Source organism: Egretta garzetta, unplaced genomic scaffold (genome assembly GCF_000687185.1).
Source record: "Egretta garzetta isolate BGI_Z169 unplaced genomic scaffold, ASM68718v1 scaffold430, whole genome shotgun sequence".
NCBI classification, from domain to species: Eukaryota; Metazoa; Chordata; class Aves; order Pelecaniformes; family Ardeidae; genus Egretta; species Egretta garzetta.
In genome coordinates this window covers 716,290-740,046 of record NW_009258267.1, presented here as the reverse complement: position 1 = coordinate 740,046, position 23,757 = coordinate 716,290, and the positions used below count along the sequence as shown (strand labels likewise).

At 42.8% G+C, this 23,757-nt stretch overlaps 1 protein-coding gene across 4 annotated transcripts in view; it reads right to left on the bottom strand.

Annotated features, from left to right (window-relative positions):
* Nucleotides 1–770: 770 nt before the first annotated feature.
* The window catches only part of RARS2 (arginyl-tRNA synthetase 2, mitochondrial), a 37,806-nt gene continuing 14,819 nt past the window's right edge, over nt 771–23,757 (bottom strand). The window contains exons 8-19 of one of the 4 annotated variants that reach the window (XM_035888660.1): nt 23,320–23,475; nt 20,648–20,754; nt 19,960–20,055; nt 17,626–17,686; nt 13,382–13,458; nt 11,918–12,042; nt 7,664–7,731; nt 7,455–7,564; nt 6,311–6,406; nt 3,518–3,592; nt 2,539–2,602; nt 771–910 (exon numbers count right to left, since the gene is read on the bottom strand). In XM_035888660.1, the coding sequence (XP_035744553.1) occupies nt 824–910; nt 2,539–2,602; nt 3,518–3,592; nt 6,311–6,406; nt 7,455–7,564; nt 7,664–7,731; nt 11,918–12,042; nt 13,382–13,458; nt 17,626–17,686; nt 19,960–20,055; nt 20,648–20,754; nt 23,320–23,475 (1,122 nt within the window). In that variant the 3' untranslated portion in view covers nt 771–823. Of the gene's footprint in view, nt 911–2,538; nt 2,603–3,517; nt 3,593–6,310; nt 6,407–7,454; nt 7,565–7,663; nt 7,732–11,917; nt 12,043–13,381; nt 13,459–17,625; nt 17,687–19,959; nt 20,056–20,647; nt 20,755–23,319; nt 23,476–23,757 lie in introns of those variants that run through there. The other 3 variants (XM_009648763.2, XM_035888651.1, XR_004841183.1) reach the window with 3 other exon arrangements.

Below are 23,757 nucleotides of genomic sequence, written 5' to 3'. Positions count from 1 at the left end.
GCCATGAGTTAACCAGCTGCGTTTTACTTGAAAGTGGAGCATGTTAAATGCAGCAGTAACAAATGTGCTTAAATTCTATTCCAGGGGGAGGGGATGCTCCTCTCTGCCTTCCACCAACTGCTCTGGTGAGCGGAGGCTGGGGAGGAAGGGGGTAGGTGGAGGGGAGGGTAGTGCCAGGCATTTCTGAGGCCGGAACATAATCCGTGCTACCTCACGTGGTGACGCTCCACCTCTCTCCGGCAGTGCGACGGCTCGGGGTGCCACGTACGGTGCTGAGGGAGCACCGCCTGTCCCCTTCCACCAGCTGGGCAGCAAGCCCTCTGCGCCCTGCTCCTCACGTCGGCTGGCAGAGGAAGGGGCGAGGAGCAGGATGTGACAGTTTGCATTTGGTCTTGGCTGACGTTTAGCCAAGGGGGAGGGCGGTACAACACCCAGGAGAAAAATTCTCTGGCGTGGCCGAGTCCCTGTGTTAGCACGTACAGCGCAGGTGTAGCTGGGGTGCCGCCAGGCCTGAGTACACAATGGCGACCGCAGAAGGGGAGCACAGTTACTACTGCCTCCTCTGCCACCAGGATGTGATGTTTACATGGCAAATACAGAGCAGTTCTCTTTTACGGGAAGTAGCAGGTAGGCTGTAGGCTCACATACACTCACCTACCACCCGCCTGGGAGTAGTGGCTGGGCCGCGCGTGCTCTTCTGCAGGCGGTACGGGGGAGCAGGCAGCTTCCAGGCTGCATTCACAGTGACACACAGGCCAGGGTTTAGGTAAAATTAAAAAAACCTTTTACTAATAGATGTGACTTTACATTGCGTACAGCCTCGTTACATTCGAGTTACAGGTGTAATACCAAGAAGTTTCATTCCGTTGGCTAGAACTGAGCGTGCAGCTTGAAAGAGACAGAGCCTCGCCTGGGAAACAAGAACAGCTGTCAGCTTGGGGTATTGATGCAGAATTGGACATAGTTAGAATCACAGAATCATTTAGGTTGGAAAAGACCTTTAAGATCAAGCCCAACTGTTAACCTAACCCTGCCATCCCACCACTAAACCATGCCCCTAAGCACCTCGTCTACCCACCTTTTAAATACCTCCAGGCATGGGGACTTGACCGTTCCAATGCTTAACAACCCTTTCAGTGAAGAAATATTTCCTAATGTCCAACCTAAACCTGCCCTGGCGCAACTTGAGGCCACTTCCTCTTGTCCTAAAGTTCTCAGGACAGCAGTTAGGAGCAGCCTGCCAGAGGTGAGAACACTGCGTGCGCCCTCTGGCCCTACGCAGGGCGCTGGGATTCGCATATACACATAAGCCCAGTACTGAGTAACACGCTGATGCTGGAAGAATTCACACCCGCTGTTGCTGACAGCCCATTGCAGTGTCACCAGCAACAGGAAGCTGGATAGGGGTGTCCAGCCCCGCCTGGTACTACCCTTGGGGCAGTGACCAGAGGAGACGCCTGCGAAAGAGCTGCCATGACTAAAAAATGAAAATGTTTCACGCACTACACGCTGTTACAGCCTGAGGATGCTGCGGGAATCCCTCCTCTCACTCTGCCTGGGTTAGAGGCTGTCAAGCAACTATGGGCTGCTTTGAAAATGTTGCCCTTCCTTGTCAATGCCTCAGCTGTTACACAGCTGGCTCTTTGGGAAGGGCTCTATCACCCCTGCTCCAAGCAAAAATAGTTCTTGAAAGCCATCACATTGTAAGATATTTAGAAGTTTTTTTGATTTTTTTTTTTTTTACAAGATAAGGAACTGAAATTTTCCTCATAGCTTGGACTGTCTTAGTCCATCTTCAAGGGCAGGCATACCTACAGCATCTAAGCTCAAATAGAGAGTGCAGCTCCATCGATTCCACTGGACTTCCCTCGCCCCCCAACACAGCTCAACACTTAAATGTGATTTCCTACCAAAATCAGATAGGGAATTGCTTTCGAAATAGAGGAGAGAGAAAATAAGAAAGGTAGTGTAATTAGCGTATCATTTACTGAGCAGAGAAGGGATCAAACATTCCCTGGGAAATGAGTAGAAAATAACATGCATGTATTTGGAACCGCACACTAACAGCTGTCAGCCTCCGTGCTTTAGCCAGAAAGGCAATATGGACAACTGGGGATGTGGAGGTGGCAAGAGGGAGGAGACAGATTCATTTATCTCCTAATTCTCTGTCTTCCCACATAACCACTAAAGGAAATCATCAGGCATTAACCAGCCTGTTAAATGCTCAAATGTTTACTTTTAAAAAGTTCAGAAGGAAAGGGGTTTGACTGGGTTTGGAGCAGCTGCCCTTCCCTTCAGGAGCATCCTTTTTTGGGAAGATCAGGCAGAGCAGCCCTTTCCAGAAGGCGGAGCTGCCAACAGGAACCCCTGCCTTCTCGAAGCAGTGCCGCCCACAGGAGAGCCTGCCTGTTGGCTCAGGGCCCGGCAGGGTGCGTGTTCACCCAAGTGGTTACGCAGCTGGGTTGGCAAAGCCCTACGGGATCATTCCTCTGGGATGCCCTACACAGACTCCCGCCACGTAGCAACGCTGTGCCGTACCTGGGCTAGTTCAGGGGCGCTGCCTTTCACAGGAAGGGTTTTATGTGCCACGGCTGCAAGGTGGCTGAAATGGAAAAGGCAGTGAGAATGAGCAAGTCTCTTGGCAGGAGCCATGCTACGGACGGCAGAAAGCAGCAGAACTGCAGCGTGCCAGAGACTTGTCTCCAACAGCCTCTTCTACCTGGCTGAGGTTTCTGTAGCCTGCCTGCACGTTGTCAGGGCACGCCATCAACAACTGAACTGAATGCTCATAAAATAACCCCAAAGCAATCTCTCCACTTCCCCCTCTCCCCGTCCCCCCCACTAAAAAAAAACCCCAGAACAAACTGATCTGGAAAGATCCTAGAGAGCCTGTCCTGTCATTCCCAAGGTGCACGATTCCTTGTACAATTTTCCTTAACTTGTTAAAGCTTTCCCACACGCAGGCTCTACAGCTGCCTCCAGCAAGTCTACTCCAGTGTTTTACTGTGCTGTTAAATCAGACGGGTCCTTGTGGGGACCCTCCCTATGGAGGTCACATAGGCAGTATGACTTACTGTAATAATATGCTTTGTCCATCTCAACACATAGGCCGAGAGCAGTGGTTAAAAGGGGTTTGGACAAAATTTCCTAGCTGAAATGCTGAAATTTGAGAACGTATCGTCAGCTCAGATCTGCACTGTAAGATATGATTAGTCCAGCATGGTTTTGGGTTCAGACACTGGGTTACAGCCAAGCGATTCTTTTTGCTTAAAAGCAGTTAAGTTTCAGAGGAGGCTCCTGGCTCCTTTGTTCCTGGTTCCAACCTCGATCTCTACTGTTTATTATATTATTCGCTATCCTACTTTATACCTTTCCTGCTCCCAAGAAACTGTCTCAGAAATTTACATCTTCCCACTATTTTTACTCTGCAAAGCAGTGCAGATGCGAAGGCTGCAGAGCCAGCTCAGGAAGACCTGTCCTTACTGGAGATAGATGCCAGTATCAGCAATCACCTTACCTAAGCATGAGGAGGTAGCTGACGATGTGCTTGGGTTGCAGATCCTGAGAAGATCTATATAGGACCTCATCATACCTGTGAAGAAAGAAAAGGGTTCTCTGGTGTTAAAGTGGTAGGAAGGCGTGCTCAGATACAAGGCTCATCAGACTTGCTTAAGTTGGAACACACACACAACCACTGCTGCAGAATTAACAAAAATTATCTTCTGAACCAGACCTAAGCCACACAATTAGCATACAATTGATTATTTCTTCCTCGTTCACTTATTATTGAAGGAGATTGCTTCTGCTCCTCATCACGCAAACACTGCCTCAGAGAGTCAGGCTATAGCAAAGAGAACACAAGAGCTATATTTGCTCCTGGAACATTATGTCTGGTTTTACATTTCAGCACTAATTGTAAGTTCCTAGGAGCAAAAAACATGTACTAAATAACCAAGGCAGTCAAAATAGTCCCTTAGGGGATGTTGCCTTTAGTAAATGCAGCTTAGAATTTTAAGTAGCTAAAGGGACTCTTGTAACATTAGAAAAGACAAAAACAAAGTGGGTTTACATAATCCTGGAATAAAATCAACTTATGTAAGTCTATTAAACCAGATAATACAGGCAGGGTCATGGAGATCCATTGTTTTTTTCTTCATGTGTTCTGCTGTCCACTTTGCGCACATCCTCTTTCTCACAGCCTGCAAGAAGTTACCAACACCTCTGGGGATGAACAGGTTTCAGATTCAAAGCGGGGATCGGACTTCCTGGTCTTTGCTCAGCTCCCAGGCCCATCCCCGCCAGGATGCCCAAGCTGAACTTCCCTGGGATCTTCCTCCTTTGAAGGCAAGCTGCAGGAGAACTGAGGAGTGAGCTCTGACAACGAGGGCTCAGTGGTCACGTAGGAGCTACAGCACCAGGGAGGGAGTGCTCCCCATGCCCTGGGCGGGGAAGCTACAAAAACATCTCTTAGAGGCGCATTCAGCAGCTCACCTCAGCCAGGGCACCCCGGGTGGCCACTGCTCAAAGAGGGAAGGTCGCTGCCTTTACACCACCGTGCAAGAGACACGAGAGAGACAAGATCAAGGGAACCTCTGCATCGTCTCAGGGACAGCTTAAAGACCAGCAGCTGTTGGCCCCTCAGAGACAGCGGCGTAGGTATAGAAAAATTACTATTAACTTAACAAGGCCCATCAAACAGCCATTAATAAAGCTTCAAGAAGCAACAAAGTTGGTACCAAATAACAGGGCTCTCTTTTGATCCCAATTTTTGTTGCTTCATGAAGCTGCCATTTCAGCGCTGGCCTACAACAACTTGTTAAATTATTTTATCAGTTAAGTCAGTCCACTTCTGCAGCGATATACACGCTACCTTCAGTCTGCAAAGTTAATGGTACTCAGAACTCGTCAGCTAATTTTAAGGGGAAATGTTTGGTAGCTTTTCAAACAGCAAAATCAGACCCATGGGAAGTGGGCTTGTGGCAAGTCAGGAGGGTGTATCATGGAAATTTTTCAAGAATCTACTCATGGCAACTCAAAAGGAGGACTGAACAGTCATTGTTACTGCTGAAATCATGGGTTATTTAAGCGTGAGTTTGTTAGCCACTGAGTACCTGGTCTAATGGATAACCTAAATACTGCTTTCTGCTGGAAGTAAAGGCCCTGGGAGATGTTTCATACAGATTCCATATGGTGCTTGGCCAGACTCAAAGGCCTTTGCAATAAGTAGACCTGAAGCTCTATAAAAATGGGAGCCCTGCAGTAGAGCAACGATCTCTGTTTGAAAATAGATGCACGTCTGGGATGCAGTGATCCCTGCAAATCAACCTGAAATACATCAACCCTGTCAGTTTTCACACATAAGACAGGCAGCTATACACTAATCTGATAAAAACCAAGAAATGCCCCAGGAGTTTTCTGTGGAATACAATTGCACTGGATAAATATGACACTACTGGTATTTAGAATGCTGGCTGGTCTTGCTGTTTCTCAGGAGAGCACACAGCATGCGATAAACTGCAGGCAGACCTCTTGAGGCAATTACAGTTAATGGAAGGACTCTGTAATCTACAGCTGTGGGCTGGAAGGAGCCACCTGGGACTCTGGCATGACTTTTGGAAGTCCAAATTTTAAACAGATGCCCTCAAGAAGGCCTTAGTGTGGCCAAAGGAGTTAACTTTCTGCAACGCAGTATATAGGAGCTCTCACCAGGAATTCTGAAAGCCTCAATTACTTCCAACTCCATCACAGACTGCACAACATGGACAACTCCCTTGTCTCCATATTTTAATTACATGCTGATAAATAATGAAAACAGAAACCGCTCAACTTTAAGACTGAACAAACAAAGAACATGACTGCTATTAACAGGTATTAGTTGTGCACGTTCAGTAGCTCTGAAGGATGCTGAGCTACTGAATGTGCATGCACATACTCCATTTCACCTCACCCAGGAGCACTTCCTCTCCCCTTTCCCACATGACAAAAACAGAACTAGTGGGACCAAGCAAATCTGCAGCTAATATTTATATAGAGCTTAGCATATTTTTGTGAAGACAAGAAATAATTAAGAGGCTCATGTACTCAGAGTATGTTCCAAATACTGCTTTTTGCCTCATATGGCTTCTAAAGTCCATGAAGATTTCAAGTGAGGGCTACTGTTGCAGTTAGTATGACCCAAGAAGGCAAGCTACTGCCTGAAATAGCCATTTTTCTCTTATGATCGTGCAGTCTGTGCCAGCTCAACAGGCTGGCAGCAAATCCAGAAGTTTATCTTAAGGGAACTGGTATTTGGAAAGAAAACTAGACAAACCTGAGAAGATGCTGAAGAACAGAGATGGCATCTGGCTCTTGCAAGCAGGCCACATTAACGTCCGTTAGCTGCTCATTCCCATGCATCTGTTCTAAACTAAAACGTAAGAATGAAAAACAAGTGGTGGAAGAAAAACTCGGGTTAGCAAAGCTGAACAAGAAAAACAGTAATTTGTCTTTTTAATTAAAAAATGGTCAGATATCTTTTGCTTAAGCTGAATGGAACACTGAGACAGACTAGCGGACTTCAACCCAAGACAGAAAAATTAAGATTTGTGCTAGCCATTCAGTATCAACACGATTAGAGATATGCATGGACAACAGGTCCAGAAGCTGATGCTAAAAGGACTAGGGAGGTAGCAGATACCCTAGTAATGGTGCCCTAGTAATGGTACCCTAGTACTAACAATACCCAGATGATAAGGGAGTATAAGAGGAATAGACTACAGAAAGGGATCAGGCTTGCATGCTGTCCCTGAATACCATCTCCTATTACCATTGCCTCAGACAGAACACCAGTCTGGTACAGACCTTTGGCCTGATCCAGGAAGGTATCTTACATGCTTTTATGAAAATACATATCGATGTCTGCATTAAAAATGCTACGACAGATCACTATAATTGGTAAAACCCTTCAGACTGGACTCTTCTGAAATTCTTTTAAAATAAACAAACGTCAGGTGTTTGACCTGAGTCAACAGGAAGGGGTCTGCTTTTAACCTTGGTTACAAACAGTGGGAAATAACAGAATGTTAAAAAAACCCACCAGTTACAGTGGTAGCCAAAACCATCTGAATTCCATGATTTGGTACGTTTTACAAGTACAGGAATTTTGGTTTTTACATGAGTTTCCTTAATCCTAGGGCCATCGTTCTATATCACTGACACCAACCACACAGAGAGGCTGTTCCTAGAACTGAGACACTACATGGACAGTTTACTCAGCCCTGTGGAAATTTCATTTTAATTGGCTTGCTCTTCTGGGAAGCCTCAATGATTGCCATCGTAAATCCACACCTCTGCTGAAAAAGTGAACATGTGTCATATTTAGGGAAGGAGTTAATACTACTACTTAACAAAGCCAGAAGTTTGTAAGGTTAAAATACATGTCAAACTGTACTTCTGCATACAAACGCTCCTCTCACCTATGGAGTCTGGCATGGGTGTACTGCAAGAACACGCCTGTATCTCCACGACTTTGAAGAGCTCGATCCCAGCTAAACTGATAATCGGAAGACAGAAGGCCCCGGAAGTCCTGGAACAACAAATTAACGTCACCTAGATATGGCCCTCCATCTCAATTTTTAACTCCTCACAGAAGACGCAAACACCTCGGGAGGCAGCTCAGACTCACCTGAATTATTAGTGCTGCAAGACCAACTTTCTCTGCTGTCTCCACAGGGTCTTCTATCTCTTTGGTTGCTGAGGAGAAACAGAAAAAGAAATTGTAAGTCCACAGTAGCATAACAACTCCCTTGCCCAGACTTGGAGATGCCAATACTACAGCATCTTCTAAAAATGTGAACTAGAAATTGTCAGGATGCATACAGCAAGAAGTCCAGCATATAAATCTTGCTTAAAAGTTGAGATACAGCCGTTTCAGATGGGCTTTTTTCCACTTCCCCTAGTGTGCGTAACACAGACTTTAAGGTGAGAAGAGTTCGTTACAACAGGCTAGATAGACTACACTGAATTCCTCTTTACAATTCAGACAGCCAATCTCTAAGATCAGGAAGAGAATAACGGGGAAATTCAGATTTTGTTTAAAAACTGATAAAAAACCTCCAAATGATATGGAGGCATAAATAGTCAAAGAAAAATCGTTCCAATGGCTAGTGGAGCATTCAGATGTACATTTAGGGAGTATTCACACCACCCACTGTAGATATCTAAACTGATTATACTCAAAGAATCTGAACAGAGAGAATCACAGAATGGTTTGGGTTGGAAGGGACCTTTAAAGTTTATCCAGTCCAACCCCACTGACATGGGCCAGGACACCTTCCACTGGACCAGGTTACTCAAAGCCCCATCCAACCTGGCCTTGAACACTTCCAGGGATGCGGCACGCACAATGGCTCTGGGCAACCTGTTCTAGCGTCTCACCACCCTCATAGTAAAAAATTTCTTCCTTCCAATCTAAACCTGCTCTGTTTCAGTTTAAAACTATTGACCCTTGTCCTGTCCTGCCACTACACGACCTGGTAAATAAGTCTTTCTCTGTCTTTCCTGTAAGCTCCCTTTATATAATGAAAGGCTGCAATAATAACATCTCCCCGGAGCCTTCTCTTCTCCAGGCTGAACAAGCCCAACTACCTCAGCCTGTCCTCATAGGAGAGGTGTGCCATCCCTCTGAGCATTTTCATGGCCCTCCTCTGGACCCGCTCCAACAGGTCCGTGTCTTTCCTGTGCTGAGGGCCCCAGAGCTGGATGCAGTATTCCAGGTGGGGTCTCACCAGAGCAGAGTACAGGGGCAGAATCACCTCCCTCAACCTGCTGGCCAGGCTTGTTTTGATGCAGCCCAGGGTACGGTTGGCTTTCAGGGCTGCAAGTGCACGTTGCCGGCTGATGTCAAATTCTTCATTCACCAATACCCCCAAGTCCCTCTTGGCAGGGCTGCTCTCAATCAATCCCTTCATCCCATCTGTAGTGATACTGGTGATTGCCCTGACCCAGGTGCAGGACCTTGCACTTGGTCTTATTGAACTCCATGAGGTTCACACACGCCCACTCCTCAAGCCTGTCCAGGTCCCTCTGGATGGCATCCTGTCCCTCAAGTGAATCAACTGCACCACTCAGCCTGGTGCCATCTGCAAACTTGCTGAGGGTGCGCTCCATCGTCCTGTCCATGTTGCTGATGAAGATACTAAATAGCATTGGTCCCAGTATGGACCCTTGAGGGACACCATTTGTTACTGGTTTCCACCTTGGACATTGAGCCACTGACATATAACTCTTTGGACATGGCCATCCAGCCAATTCCTTATCCATCTAACAGTCCATCCATTAAATCCATATCTCTCCAGTTTAGAGGTAAGAATGTTGTGGGGGACCATGTTGAAGGCCCACAGCAGTCCAGGTAGATGACATCCGTAGCTCTTCCCTTGTCCACTGATGTAGTCACTCCATCATAGAAGGCCACCAGATTAGTTACACACGATTTGCCCTTCTCTCTGGGTAGACATAACAAGAACAGCTCCAAAGCTCCTCTAACTAAATAGACTGAACTTAAGTCTATCATTACAAAACCTAATTAATCTGGAAGAGTCTAAGAGAGAATGTCCTCACAACAGCTGCAGAGACATGCCTGCAAAGTTGTTCCCAGCTTTTTCACAACTCAAGTGATAGTTTTCAGCAGATAAGCAGCATGCTGTTGTGTACAGAAATTCACCAAAGGGCCTGTTCCATCCCCTGTCTCACAGGGACGTTCTTAGGGCAAGCTGGTGTTCCAGTTCATCAGAGGTACAGTAAACTTGCCTACATAACAGCACTTCAGATGCTGTATCTTCTGGGAAATCAGTTACTTGTGTTTGGACCCAGAACCTTGCCTAGTAAAAAGGCGATGCTTTCGACATACATAACGCTTTCTATTTTTAAACTCAGATCACAGTGTGCTCTACCAGGGTCTCCCTCTTCCTATTGTCTCTACTGAAGAGAAAGGAAGATTCTTATCATAATCTTTTACATGGCAAATCTGTTCCACTTTAGCAAGGGCCAAGTGATTGTTTTTGATTGTGGTATATGTATTCTATTAAATTTGCAAAGTTCAGCTTATGATTTCCTGTCCCAGCTGATTTCCCACTAACAGCAGAATATGGAGAATTCAGCTGTTTTCTGAAGGCACCACTTAAGCTGAAACAGTTTTGAAGTACAGTTTTAGTACACTTAAATTTCTGTCTTTTGCTTTGCTATTCCTTTGTGCCAGGTCAGCAAAGCCAACTGAGACAACTTTGAGTAGCTCACTCTACTCATACTTTTGGTGTTAACAAAATTCAGAAAGGATTAAGCTTGAAGTGTGGGGATAGTTCATAGCTCTGAGAAGTCTCAGACTGTCTAGTCATTCACAAAGACAAGTATGTTTAGATTGTATTATTACATTTCATAACTGAGATTTGTTTTCCAAAACAGAACAACTGTCTCAGAATTCAGGCTTTTGTTTAGATGCTTGATGATACACAAAGCTATCTAAGAAGCAAAGACAATAATAGACATTATAGAGAGGATTTACGTGGACTGTAGGATTCACTGAGATGAGCAGAAAGAAAAAGGATGCCAATAATGGAAACTTAAATAGCAGAGGAACTGTGTAGAGTTAATAGCAAAGGAAGAGTTTATAGAAAGGTATTTAACTAACCAGCTCTAGCTCCACACAGGTAAGGTTTTTAAAGCTAGCATTGGCTGTTAGATGCTCAGCTCCCAAAATCTTCTCAATGACAGTGATGCATTTTGATGCCACACACAAGTTTGTAGTATCTTCCACTGTGTACCCAAACACTTTTCAAACATTGAAGAGATTGCTATGAGTCAGGCATTTACGATTTCTAATTTAAGACAGGGGAAGTAAGGCAGGAATTCAAACATAAGGGGAAAAATTTCTGGAAGCAGAGGTAGGATTTAGGATCTAATGGATAAGCTCTAGGGAATGCTGCAGTGCCATCTGAACACATTACTACTTTTAGCTCTTCTTCTGCCTACTGCTTGTGCAATGGACTGTTGGTCTGTGCCTCTGATGCGTCAGTTCAGTCCAACATACAAATAAGTTTGCTTTGCACTCAGCTATGATACTGACCTTTAAACTGAAGCTCCAAATTCCATTCCTCTCACTAGTAAAACTGGTCTGAATTGAGGGTCACCGTTCCATCTTTCTGCCTGCCTCCCCTTCTCCTTGTCCACTCCACAAGCAAAATTATCTGGATTAAAAAAGCTGAGGAGGCAGAGCAAGGAAGGTGCACACTAAACCTGTTCAGTTCATTGGTTCAGTTTGGCACTTCACTCCAGAAAGCACAAGAGGGGGCAGCATTTCACTGGGAACTGCTTGAGTCTTTACTGCGTCAAGAGGAAACAGCTCCAGAGCCACAGCCCAAGGTGCAGGCAAACATCCCCTTTCAGCAGATTCTGCTGCAGAGCTGTGACCTCCTGGGGACTCTGGAAACAGTCATGAGGCTGGGAGGATGACAAAGCAGTAGTTGCAGACAAGCTACAGTCAATCTTGCCAGAGAAAACCATCAGAGCTCCAAATCCTCCTTTGGATGAAATCTGACTGGTCCCTGAACTCCAGCCCCAACCCCACTAGTGACTAGTTTGTCCCTCCAGAAAAAAAAACAGCTGTTGTCTCCCAAAGGCTGGTACTTCCTTCCCAGTGCAAAAACATGATGAAACAATTTCACTGAATGTTAAAACTTGCAAATCTGTAATTTAAGGAAGTTCACAGAGTTGCAAAGAATTATTTTATCATTGTTTATATTATAGGAGACACAGAAAATGCACAGATCAGGGCATATCACTGTGATTAGTCTAATGCAGGGAAAATTGACAGGTAGAAAAGATGACACCCTTTTTGATCAACACAGAACATCAAAAGAAATTAGTAAGACCTGAAATAGCTAACTTTTTGCGGAAGCCATGTTTTGTAACATCCTTGAGCGGACTTCATTTAAAACATCTTCCAGGAAAATTACTTCTCCTCTCCGAGTCTTCATCCCTTGAACTAGACCAAAAGACACATGCTGGCACCTGTGTTGAAAAGCAGCAGGACCTAAAATTACATTTTAATCAAGAGAAACGTTTGCAGTGTTTGTTCAGAGCTGGATTCATACCAGGAAACAGCAATGACAGCTGAATAAACAGCGCTCCAACGTGGGAAGCTTGGTGATATAATCAGTAGCTCTCATTTCAGCAACCAAAGCTCCATACTTATTACATAATGGGAAAATTATGATCAGAATTATGATAACCTGGTCATTTGCGTGCTCTTGGGAACCTCTCTTGCTACTAGCTTTAGTACAGAGGACTCAATTCAATAAATTGCAATAAATTGAGGAGAAGCAGGATGTAGACAGATCAAATTACTGTGGCAACATAGATCTGTTAATAACATTAGAAAGGGAGTTATAATAATTCCATTGTGGCCACATTAAACTAAAAGTGTAATTAATCATTGCTAATAATAAAACATTCATTGCTTCTGCTCACAATAATCCCAAGCATTATTCTGGACCCGTAAGGTAATTCTAGTGCAACTTTAAGCACTGTGAAAAGAGGCAAACTAATATTTGTGAAGGCTAAAATCCCATATTTAACCACAAAAGACATGCAGTCTGTCAGAGAGGGATGTGATTTAGTCTGCAGATCCATTACTGACCTTTGCTCAGACTGCTAACAGGATTGGTAATTACAATGACTAACAGTGGGGATACATTTTCCTGCAATAGGCATTTCAAGCTTAAAGCATGATTCAAACTCAGATTCAGACCTCTGCTAAAATACCATACTTCAAGAAGTAATCATTTACTATGTGGCCACACAATATCCCAGAACCTATGCCATAAAGTCTCTGCAAGATTGTTTCCCTTTTTCCCACTTTTACATTTAGCAGTTATGAAAGACCTGTTAAATGAGAGACAGAGCTCTTTTTCACATCCTGAACACGTGGCAATGTCTCCCTTCTCCAGTAACACACAGCAGCAGGAGCAGAGGTATAGAGTGAAAAGGTTGGTGCCAAGGACCCGAGGCCCACATTGCACACAATTGTGGGGGTTTTGTTTTCTTATTTTTTCTTCCTTATAGGACTAGCATTAGTTGGGTCTTACAGGCCAAACGTCTGCTTTCACGCTGGAGTTCATTAGTTGCACACCAGCAGCAGATCTTGTAGCTTAGTTTCATCCAAAATGCCTACATGATGTGCTACAGTGTGGTGGCAAGCAGACACAATCAGGAGATTCTCTTCAAAAGTGCACTCCACTGAAATTCCAATGTACATATTACCCAGGCTTAAAAAAAGAAAAAAAAAAAAGAAGAAAAACCGTATATAATAACATAAAAAAGGTATATAATAAGATTCATAAATACATACCTTTCTGCCCAGTCATAACCCATGAGCTTCAATATTTGGAACAAATGTTGAAAGTGATTACTTTGACTTTTATCTGTCTATGGAAAAGAATTGGTGCGTATTAGAAAACACTCCCAAGGTTGATAAGGATTAGCTTTTAACACACAAACACACACCACCATGGATACTGTGCCAGTAAGTCACTGCAAAAGCAGAATTAACACCTATGAAGACAGGCAAGACTTGTAAAATGTAACAGCAGGAATCTACATGGCAATGGGATTTTGCATCTTTTCAGAAAAAGTAATCTGTGTTTTCAAAATGATTATTCCTAGGTCATGAAGGCAAAGCCATGAACTGAAATGAAACCTTCATGGTCTTTAGTTTCACATAATCTGTGAGCTGCCCATCAAACAAAATGCCTCCCTTTTCACTTCAGAACCTTGCTGCTCTTGTTATATTCCCATGTTTTACATCACCGAACTTTAAGGTTGCTTTGTCTTAGAAAGAGTACACCTCTTTAAGCTCCCTGCCTCTACAACCCAGCAGTTTCTTTTGTCTCCAGCGTGACTTGTGGGGCTTTACATCGTAAGTTAGGTGCATAATTAAAAGAAGAAGTATACCTGATCACATTTTCATATTAACGATGCACCTTGTCCTCTCTTCCACTTCCAAAGACTCTCTCCTATGACTTAAGAGAGTTTCTTTGTGTCTAACGATGATCTTTGTGTTTCTAGCTACAGCTATTGCTACAAAGCTCACTTTCATACCTAGTTGTTTTAACTACATCACTCAAAGACTCCTTTATCCCTCCATAAAAAACACTGCAGTGATAACCAAATATCCACTACTTCCTTATTTGTTTGGTGTTCCAAGACAGGGAGTGAGCAGGAAGTGAAGTGCTTATCTGCTTTTTTTTTTTTTTCTGAACTCCACCACTGTATCAAGCCTCAAGCACCTGCCTCCTCTTTCACAGTTCCTCATAACCTGCTCCGCTCCTATGCATCACCTCTCTCTGTGCAGACTCACAAGCAAGGCTGATAAATGGACCAGTGGCGGTCGTAATTTCAAACACGGCCTTCCAAGCTCTTTTCCAAACACCTTATGTGCAACAGAAGCTCTCTGCACCTGTTACAAAGCCAGATCTCTCTCACTAAAAGATCTCGCAATTATAAAGTTTAGATCAAGGCCAGCTCACTGTACTTGGCAAACACTGCCTCACTGTTTCCTCTACTTCGCTCTAGGTCTGAGTTAATCTCTGTTCTCCTGTTTTTACAAGAGATTACACGTTCTATGACAGAAACGGGTTTTGGTTTGCTGTGCACAACAGCGTGTCCCTCACCACCTGGAACACAATCACAGCATTTCAAAGCCTCTTTGAAGGATGGCAGTCTTTTGTGAGTAGACATTGTGACAAATCGTGAAAATACTCGCTGACAAGAGACTCCAAGCCTTCTGAACTTCATTGCTTCTTCGCGACTATTCAGAGAGCAGAATTTTCAGCTAAAACTAAACTAAAAGCTGACTTAGTTTTGTAATTACTTGTCTTGACCAACATCTATAGAAATGGCACACAGAAGAGCATTTAAAAATCATTAACAGAAAATAATCTAATAATAATCTAGTAGGTTTTTAAATAATCCTTTAAACTCCCATGGAAGTAAGAACATGAAAAGAGAGCCCAAGACAAGAATACCTATCAGGCAGTACAAGCTGAATTCCAGGTTTCAGCTTGCCACCTGAAAACTAAGCATCAACTCCTATGTTTTTGGGATGCTGTGTGATACTGTAAGAAGCATAACAATGAGTGTTTGTTATGCTTGAACAATCCACATAATTAAAATTGCATGAAAACCAAATTTGTTAAGAAGGATGGAAATAATTACTAGGAGTACCACACAACTTCATCTCTGCCTAAAAGTAATACTCGAAACATGGATGTGTAAGTAAGTTAAAAAAGATGAGCCTGCAGACACTAGCATTTCATAAAACTACTTTTTTTTTTTTTCTTCACAGTTTCATAGCATGGCAACAATAACACAAATGCTCAAAAAGAAGATTCATATTATGAAGAATGGCAGGGTTTTTTTTTTCCTTACAGGCCCCCAAATTATACATGTCCAAATGTAATCTATGTGGTTAGCCTTAAGGGAGAAGCTTGCAGCCTGACAGTGTGGATTATACCTAATTCTTCTTCTAAAAAAGTGTTCATCTCCTGTTTTGAATGCAACATTGGACGGAATCTTAGCACCTCTTTAATAATACATGTCACGCATTTAAAAATGTTTTGAATATTTTGCTCATATCACTGCATTTTTATGAAGTAAGTAGGGTTTTTAAAATATAAATTGGTGAATGCACTGATTTACAGCATTACAACTAATAAATGAATTTAATCTTCTTTTGAACAAGTTGATCTGATGAAAGCAAGATGATCTTACAAAATAAGACTCAAGACCCTCTAAATAATTTTCTTGTAACAAGATCAGGATTCTGAAATACATTTGTATTTAATAATTACAGACTAAAATCATCAGTGTTCTCACTTAAAGCCATGAAGCCCTCCTGTCTCTGGTAACAGTGAGTAAAGTCCTAACCCACCACAAAGCACTGCCACAGAACAGCAGCAAAACTCAGCCCAGCTGGCAGTTCCTTCATCAGGCTATCTGTCCCGCAAACTCTCTTAATAGTTCATGTTATCCCCCTCTCATTTTATGACCCACTTTCTCAGCCCCCAGAAATAACAGAAATACTAACCATGTTACCCAAAACCTATGCAAGCTTAGCAAGGTTGAGAGAACAGGACTAGACGGGCTAATCTCTAGTTTCCAACTTGAATGAGACGTTGATTACAACAGTCACATCGATCACGCCGCAGTCCTGGCTTTGCTGCCTGGCTGTTTGGACTAGGAGTAGATCAAAGAGGCCCAGGCAAGGAAGTGAACAGTTACTGGAGTTCAGCCATGAGCAACCACTCAGCTCAAGACTACTACTGCTGTACTCGCGCACTCCATTAGCTTAACATTCAGCCCCCATCCTAATTTGTGCAAAATACCCACCCAGTTATTTTCTTTCTAATTGTTCCTTCTCCCTCAGTCCCTACTACCACACGGTATGAAAAATACAAATAATTACCTACCCACATGAACTAGGCAGGAAGCTTCCTTAACTCCTAACACATTGCACTTGTGCAATCACACTGCTCCTTGATGCCAGTGAATCTACTTTGTTCCAGTCAGTAGAGGTAACCTCCCCCCCAAAAAGCAGAACAAACCCCCCACCCCCATTCTATGAGCACCTGTGGGAATGACAAGTTAGTGGAAACTTCCTGAAAATAAAAGGAGGAATGTGACTTAACTATAAACTATCTGGGTATTTAATTTTATGCTTACTGATCTCCCCTCCTCCCCTGAATCATGGTATTTGTAACATTATATTGGCTTGTGAAAGAGTTGCACCAGAGACCTAGGGGCATTACCAAACACATCACAAAGAACATGCCAGAAACCTGCAGATTTTTTCCATGGGTCATTAATTGACTTCACATAATAGAACATGGGGTTTAAGATTTTATTTTTTTTTTCTAAATCTGGGAAAAAGAAAATTTAATAGCATCATGTGATATGTCCTTGGTAATAGTAAAGTAAAAAAAGTTTCACCCAAATGAGGAGAGAATCATGTTATTTATTACTGATATGGCTGGACTTGTTAAAGAGCAAAATAATCAAACCAAAAAACATAGAAAGAATCCCTGTCTACAACTGTTCCAGATTGATTAAGCAGTACTTTATGTGCGATTGCTACATAATGAAACCAAGGCACTGTTCAAAGCTGTAAAAATTTACATTTCGGGTAAGATATCAGGACTTCAGAGTAGACTTAGATTCATTTTAGAACATTAATTTCTAAATTAACATTTTACAACCCCTTATAACACTAACAACTTTTTCTGACTTGTTTAAATATTAATTACAACATTTATATAGATAATACAATGTTAATTGAGTAAAAGTTCCTTTAAAATTAATTGCAATGAATTTATAAAACAGAGAAAAACTCCAGAGCTGATTTGTCAGCTGTTCCAGGGGTCAACTGAAAGGGAACTAAGAAACACTGCCACATTGAGGCACAGTTGCTGGGCAGTAAGGGCATCTATTTTACTGCCAAAAATACCATGTGCCAAAGTCACACTGGGAACAAGAGGCCCCCTGGATTATTGGCAAGAGTCAGGCTCAAAAGTATTTGGTAAATCTAGAATGACTTACCACATAAATCATAGTATCCCAGCTATGCTTATTCATTCGGTCTATAGCAGCAGCAAGATCTCTGAAAGAGATATTGAGAAACTATTTGGACTTTCACTCAAACATACCTCATTATTTGCCTCTTGGGAAAATATCTACTCTTATGGAGGGCAGAGGACTGCCAGATTAGAAAGATCCATGTTTGCCTTACACATAAAAGAGGACATGTATACTTTGTTCACAACATGTGTTTGAAATGTTTCTTTAAACCACTAGTTATGAAAATTACTGAGGAAACAGTTCTTATGCACAGAGTAAGTCTGGTCTCTGTCTGCCAATTGGGACAATCAATCAACCGGGAGACCTGAGAGGAAAAACCCTCTCATGGAAAACTAACCCAGTGCTCAGCGTTAGGTTCTATGATAAAAAGCTCACATTCACACACACAGGGTAGTACAGAGAAACATTTGCTCAAGCCCCTCCCAGGGCTGTCACAGGACAGCCACCGGCCCCATGCCCCAGTCTGAAAGCCACCTGAGAGGTCACCAGGAGCAGCTCTCTGGACCACCTTCTGACTGAGGGAGGTTATTGCCTAAGGGACATAGACTGCAAGGGAATAGCATTTTGCAACTGTAGAAGACTTATTATGGGATGCTTAGGGGAGGAACCAAAGATGGGAAAAGAGAGGGAGATGATAAAAGGGGCAGGTGGCTTGTAAACCGATCACTGGTTAGTATGTTTGTCCAGTTGTACCCTGCACCTGACCACCACAGTCTGTCCTGTCTTCTCATTAAACTCCATTTCAAACTTTTCCTGGGGGAGGCCATCCATCTGTGGTGCCAGCAACTGAAGTCAAATCAAGTGATAGCAACTGGAGTCTCACCATGGGTTACAGGGGCCAAGGTGTCTCTGCTGCCAATAACTGGAGTGAGAACACACACATCCACATGTGACTGACGGCAAATATCAAGCTGAACTAGCCAGCAAGTAGGTGAAGTGCCCTGGGAGCCAGGTACGTGTGTGTCTTTCAAAGATGAGGCACCCAGAAAAGTCTGTACTGTCAGTATCAGGGGGTCCAGGCCAACTGTTGGAGAGACCATGGGGCCTGGGGTTTAACTGAGAGACCTGCCTGGGTACATGCATCTCTCTACGTAGGAGGCAACAGGGGAGAGTGAGGATCCAGGGCCCGTGGCTAGATGGACTGCATGTCTAAGCCCAATTACTGGAGGGATCTGCTGTGTCTGTACCAGCAGCTGGAGTAGGGCTACGGGCTGTGGGGGCTCGTGTGCCCAGGTGCCAGCAAGTGAGGAGACCTGGGGATCCCAGGGGCCAGCTAATGGGCAGACTGAGCTCAGCTACTGGAGAGGTCCACGTTGTGTATACATGCTTTATGCATATAACACATATGTATATTGCTTATGTAGATAATATGTACCACATGCATACATGTGTGTATATATATATATATACACACACATACACATGTATACTGATTCACACTATTAGACCTTCACCCTGATCAGCCCAGAGGGGACCAAAATGAAGCCATTCGTGCTGTCTGAGCACAGAGTGGTTTTTTTTTCTGTGTTGCCCTGTTTGGCTGGCTCTATGTACACATGCGTCTGTGTCTGTGTGCCTGCTGGCAACAGCTGCTCAGCCTCACTACTGGTGGGGCCCGTGGGCACGGAGCTGTGGCACCCTTGCCTCTGTCTCGGCTACAGGATTCAGTAGCTCCCCAACGTGGAGGATTGACTGCAGCATCTCTCTAATATCCTTGTCCTGAAAAGCTGTAGACAGTTTACCCTGAGGGCTAGACATCTGATTTATTTACATTACTGGCACAAAGCAACTGTTAAGGCTTCCATATTAAAATACCCAAGAGGAATTTTAGGATACTGATGAGAAGGCAGGAAAACAGTGATAAAATACGGTACAGTGCTGGTGGTCCACTGAGTCAGTGAAAACATGGCACAGCAAGCCATTTTTTTTTTTGCATCACACTGCCAGTAAACATTTTAAGCAAAGGTCTTTCTAAAATCTCCATTATTCGGCAAGTATCTATTAGATGAAGTAGATCCCAGCTTTGTTTTCAAAATCAGTAGCTGAAGAAAGTATTATGATTTATGGAAAGAGATTTACTAACAGACTGCTTAAGGGGAAGTATTTAAAAGCAGCTGTTTTATTTTCATCCCATCATAGTTACATTGCTAGGTTTAGTTACAATTTTTCATTCATCAAGATGATCCATCCCAGAAATAAAAAGCTTCAAAATCTGTACTATCAGTTACAAATGCAATCATGTACAAAAGTTTACTGGCAAAATAAATGGTAAGAAACATAGATGGGCTTACTTGCCTTGTTAGGTAAAGCGATGTCCCATCACTACGCATGACAGTGGAAAATGATGAGAGGTCTTTCTTTTCTGAAACATCCACAATTCCTGTCCCTTCTCTGTAAGTTGCAAGAAAACACTGAAGTAACTGCAAGCCAGATCCAAAATACAGGTAAAGTTCAGGTAAGATAGGAGGTCTCAAAATGAAGGCCTCTTGCCAGAGAACCCTCCCTCACTCCAGACAATCTCATTCTTTTCTTTGAATGACTGTATCCTTTAAGCCTTTCTGAAGACCACTCCTCTAAGTTTGTTGTCACCACTGCTGATGCCAGGGAGCCGCCTGCCCATGTGCATTCCATGACTGCAGCTTCTGTCCCAGTTCAGCCAGGCAGCATATCAAGGCAAGGATCTCATCTAAATCTGCAGCTACCAAACTAATTAATAGCCTAAAAGGCCCTTAGGAGTTGAACACTGTCACTGTACCTAATTTGCCACAGTCAGGTTTCTGTGATAGCAACAAGAAAAGGCAAACTTAATTTTTAGCTGTGATTGCACAAATCCCATTGGCCTTCTATTAGAACAGCTACCAAAACCATCTAAAGAAAACTCTTCCCTTTAGATGACGTACACACCTTGCTAATAATATTTAATTTGAAATGCAACTGAGTTATTAAGTGAACTATACCAATAGATTGAACAATGAGTTCATACATTGTTTTCTGAAGGAGTCCTTTATCCTCCAACAACTTTAGAACTTCCTGCGACTTCTCTTGGTAAAATGATTCTCCAGAATATTCATCAAAGTGCACTCCTAGACGCTGAAAAGTTCCAAGAATATAAAAGAAGGGAAACATTGTTAGATTGAGGCTAATCGTTTCTTCAAATTAAGTCAGATAATAGGTTTGTGTCACAGGTCAGATAGAATCATAAAATCTTTTAGATTGGGAAAGACCTTTAACATCATCAAGTCCAACCACTAACCTAACCCTGCCATCCCACCACTAAACCATGTCCCTAAGCACCTCCTCTACCCGTCTTATAAATACCTCCAGGAATGGGGACTCGACCACCTCCCTGGGCAGCCCATTCCAGAGCCTGACAACCCTTTCTGTGAAGAAGTTTTTCCTGATGTCCAACCTAAACCTGCCCTGGTGCAACTTCAGACCATTTCCCCTCATCCTATCGCCCATTACCAGGGAGAAGAGGCCGACCCCCACCTCGCTACAGCCTCCTGTCAGGCAGCTGTAGAGGACAATAAGGTCTCCTCTCAGCCTCCTCTTCTCCAGGCTAAACAGCCCCAGCTCCCTCAGCCATTCCTTGTAAGACTTGTGTCAGGGATGTCTTGTGCCTCCGCTCTAGGGCTTAAATCCAGTGACATCAAAACAGCTTTACTCTGGCAGAATCTAGAAAGAGCAATCTATTATGCTTTAGATGTGTCATTTTTTAAGTTTTAGAGCTGCTTTCAAAACTATGCCTAAGCAAATATTGCAATACTGTATTTATTGTAGCAATGTGATCAGAGACACCTCACGCTTTGATCGCTCTTCCCCGAGCCTGTAGCACTGCATGGGGTTGTTGTGATAGGAAGATTTATTCCAGGAAATGTCACTTAAAAGGAAAGGATGTTTGGATTTTGATTTAATCAATTTCTGCATTAGAATTAATCTCCCCGAGTTTAATACAGTATTGGGTATAATGTTAATAAGAAATAAGGAGTAAACTGAAGAGAGCAATTAGTACAAAAATATCTGAGGTAGGTCTCTAACTTGCTATGCTGGAGGCAAAACCAGTGGACTGCAGAGAAATTACTTGGACTTGAAACCAATCCTATTTAAAAGGATGCCAAAAGAAATTAAAAAAAAAAAAAAAAAAGCAGGAGCTGCTCACAAATGCCACTGAACACACAGAAATCACCATGACTAGGAAGGTTGAGGGTACGCCTAGGAGAGATAGGTTGACCTTAACTGTCAAAACCAGTTAAACTGTAACGGTACAAAAGACAAGGTTTTTAACTGAGGGCAACAAAGCTGTTGGTCCATCAGCTCAATACTTATTAGTTTGAAATGGAATTGGGAGAGAAAGACCTAGCTGTACCAGTTATCACGTGATCACTGATGAGTGACCATCATGATGCAGCTGCATACGCAGCCCAATACCCACCTACCTTAATGGGTCAGCTTTCCACTAGAATTATCAAGGCTGTGTCTCACTTAAGAGATCTTAACTTAGAGTGCTTGGCATGAATCCAGTGATATGTTCCAGGGAAGAAATTAAAGCATGGCCAGCTTATCTGGATTACTGAGGAAGGGGCAGGTCACTCCTCTTTTAACTTCACAATCAAGGATAAAAGAGGACATGACCATTTTTTACAAATACACCAAGAGGAAGGAGATGGAAAAGTGCAATTTTAAGTAGAGAATAATACTAGAAGAAGGAAGTGGTATAAAATGAGTCACAAATTCTTTGGAGCTGTGAGTTAGAGAAAAATGTCTAAGCCCATCAAAACTGGGCACACATTCCAGAATTTCATTGCAAGAATGTGGGAAAGAAAAACACTAGCTGGTTTTCAGATGGACTCTTGAGTAAGATTACATAGTATTAATACCAAGAGACTGGATTAGCAACAGAAGATTATCTCACTCCCGTTTCCCAAATTCGTAAGATTAATTTTGTGGTCAGTGGCACAAACATCTCCCACAAAACAGCAGACACCAGCTCCATTCTTGAGATTACAGTGTGCAACAGATGGCTGTATATTAGCTCAACTCAACCTGCAGGTAACTTATGCTCTGATTACTGTTGTAAACTCTTGCTGCTTTAATTACTTACACTCAATTTAATATGCAACTCCGACAACTCCACATTATAACGTTAGATTGGAAGTGTGAAAACAGAGTTATCTCCTAATAAAATTTATTACCTGGAAATTGTTAAATTTAGCAGGTTGCTGCTAACTTCAAAGATAAAGCAAAAACTGAACAGTATTTACCTAATACTGATTTGCTTTGTTGCCTAGCACCATACTCCTAGCTTCAGGGCTTCTGAGAAGGGATAATTAGTCAAATGGTCAATTACACAGACTCCATTAAACAAAACATTATCTAGGCTGCCAGCAACTAAAGTGATGGTCTGCTTGGATGTTAAATCAACTACTGTGCTTTTTCCAAACAGAATGGGTCATAACCTGGCATATTTAGAAACATCTCTCCCACAATACTGTAAAGTTTACTGGAAAGGCAATGAATTGACAACATTACAGCAATCTCTGTTCCTAAGTCAGTTGGATGAAAAGGTGCTGTGCACTGTCAATTAGATTGATGGAGCAACAGATAAAAAGAGACCATTTTACCTACAACACAGAAGGAGCAGTGGATGATTTGTACCTTATAAATCCGGATGTATTCCTCAATACTGAAGTCTCTAAATTGTTTCCAAAGTGACAATGTCTGCTCATCATGTTCTTCCAGTTTTCTGAAGAAATCCTTAGCCAGCTTTTTTGTGGTTTCATCTTCTGCTTCTTTGTTAATCTTCACATACACCTAAAACATAAAGGCACTGAAAATGCTGAAGAAGTATAATCCTGTCCTCCAATAAAAATAAGCAGAGCAAAGTTCTACAAGAACAATACAATACATTTAAAGATTACATTTGTAACATCAAAATTTTAAAGTTGTGTTAAAGGAACACATTTCTATGGATGAATGAGTAGTCCAAACTCCAATAGGAAAATGTGCAGCTTATCTTGAAACAAGACTAAGGCCATAATTCCTTACTGCTGTCGCCATTGTCCTCTTCATAACCTTGAAACAAACTTCAGCAGG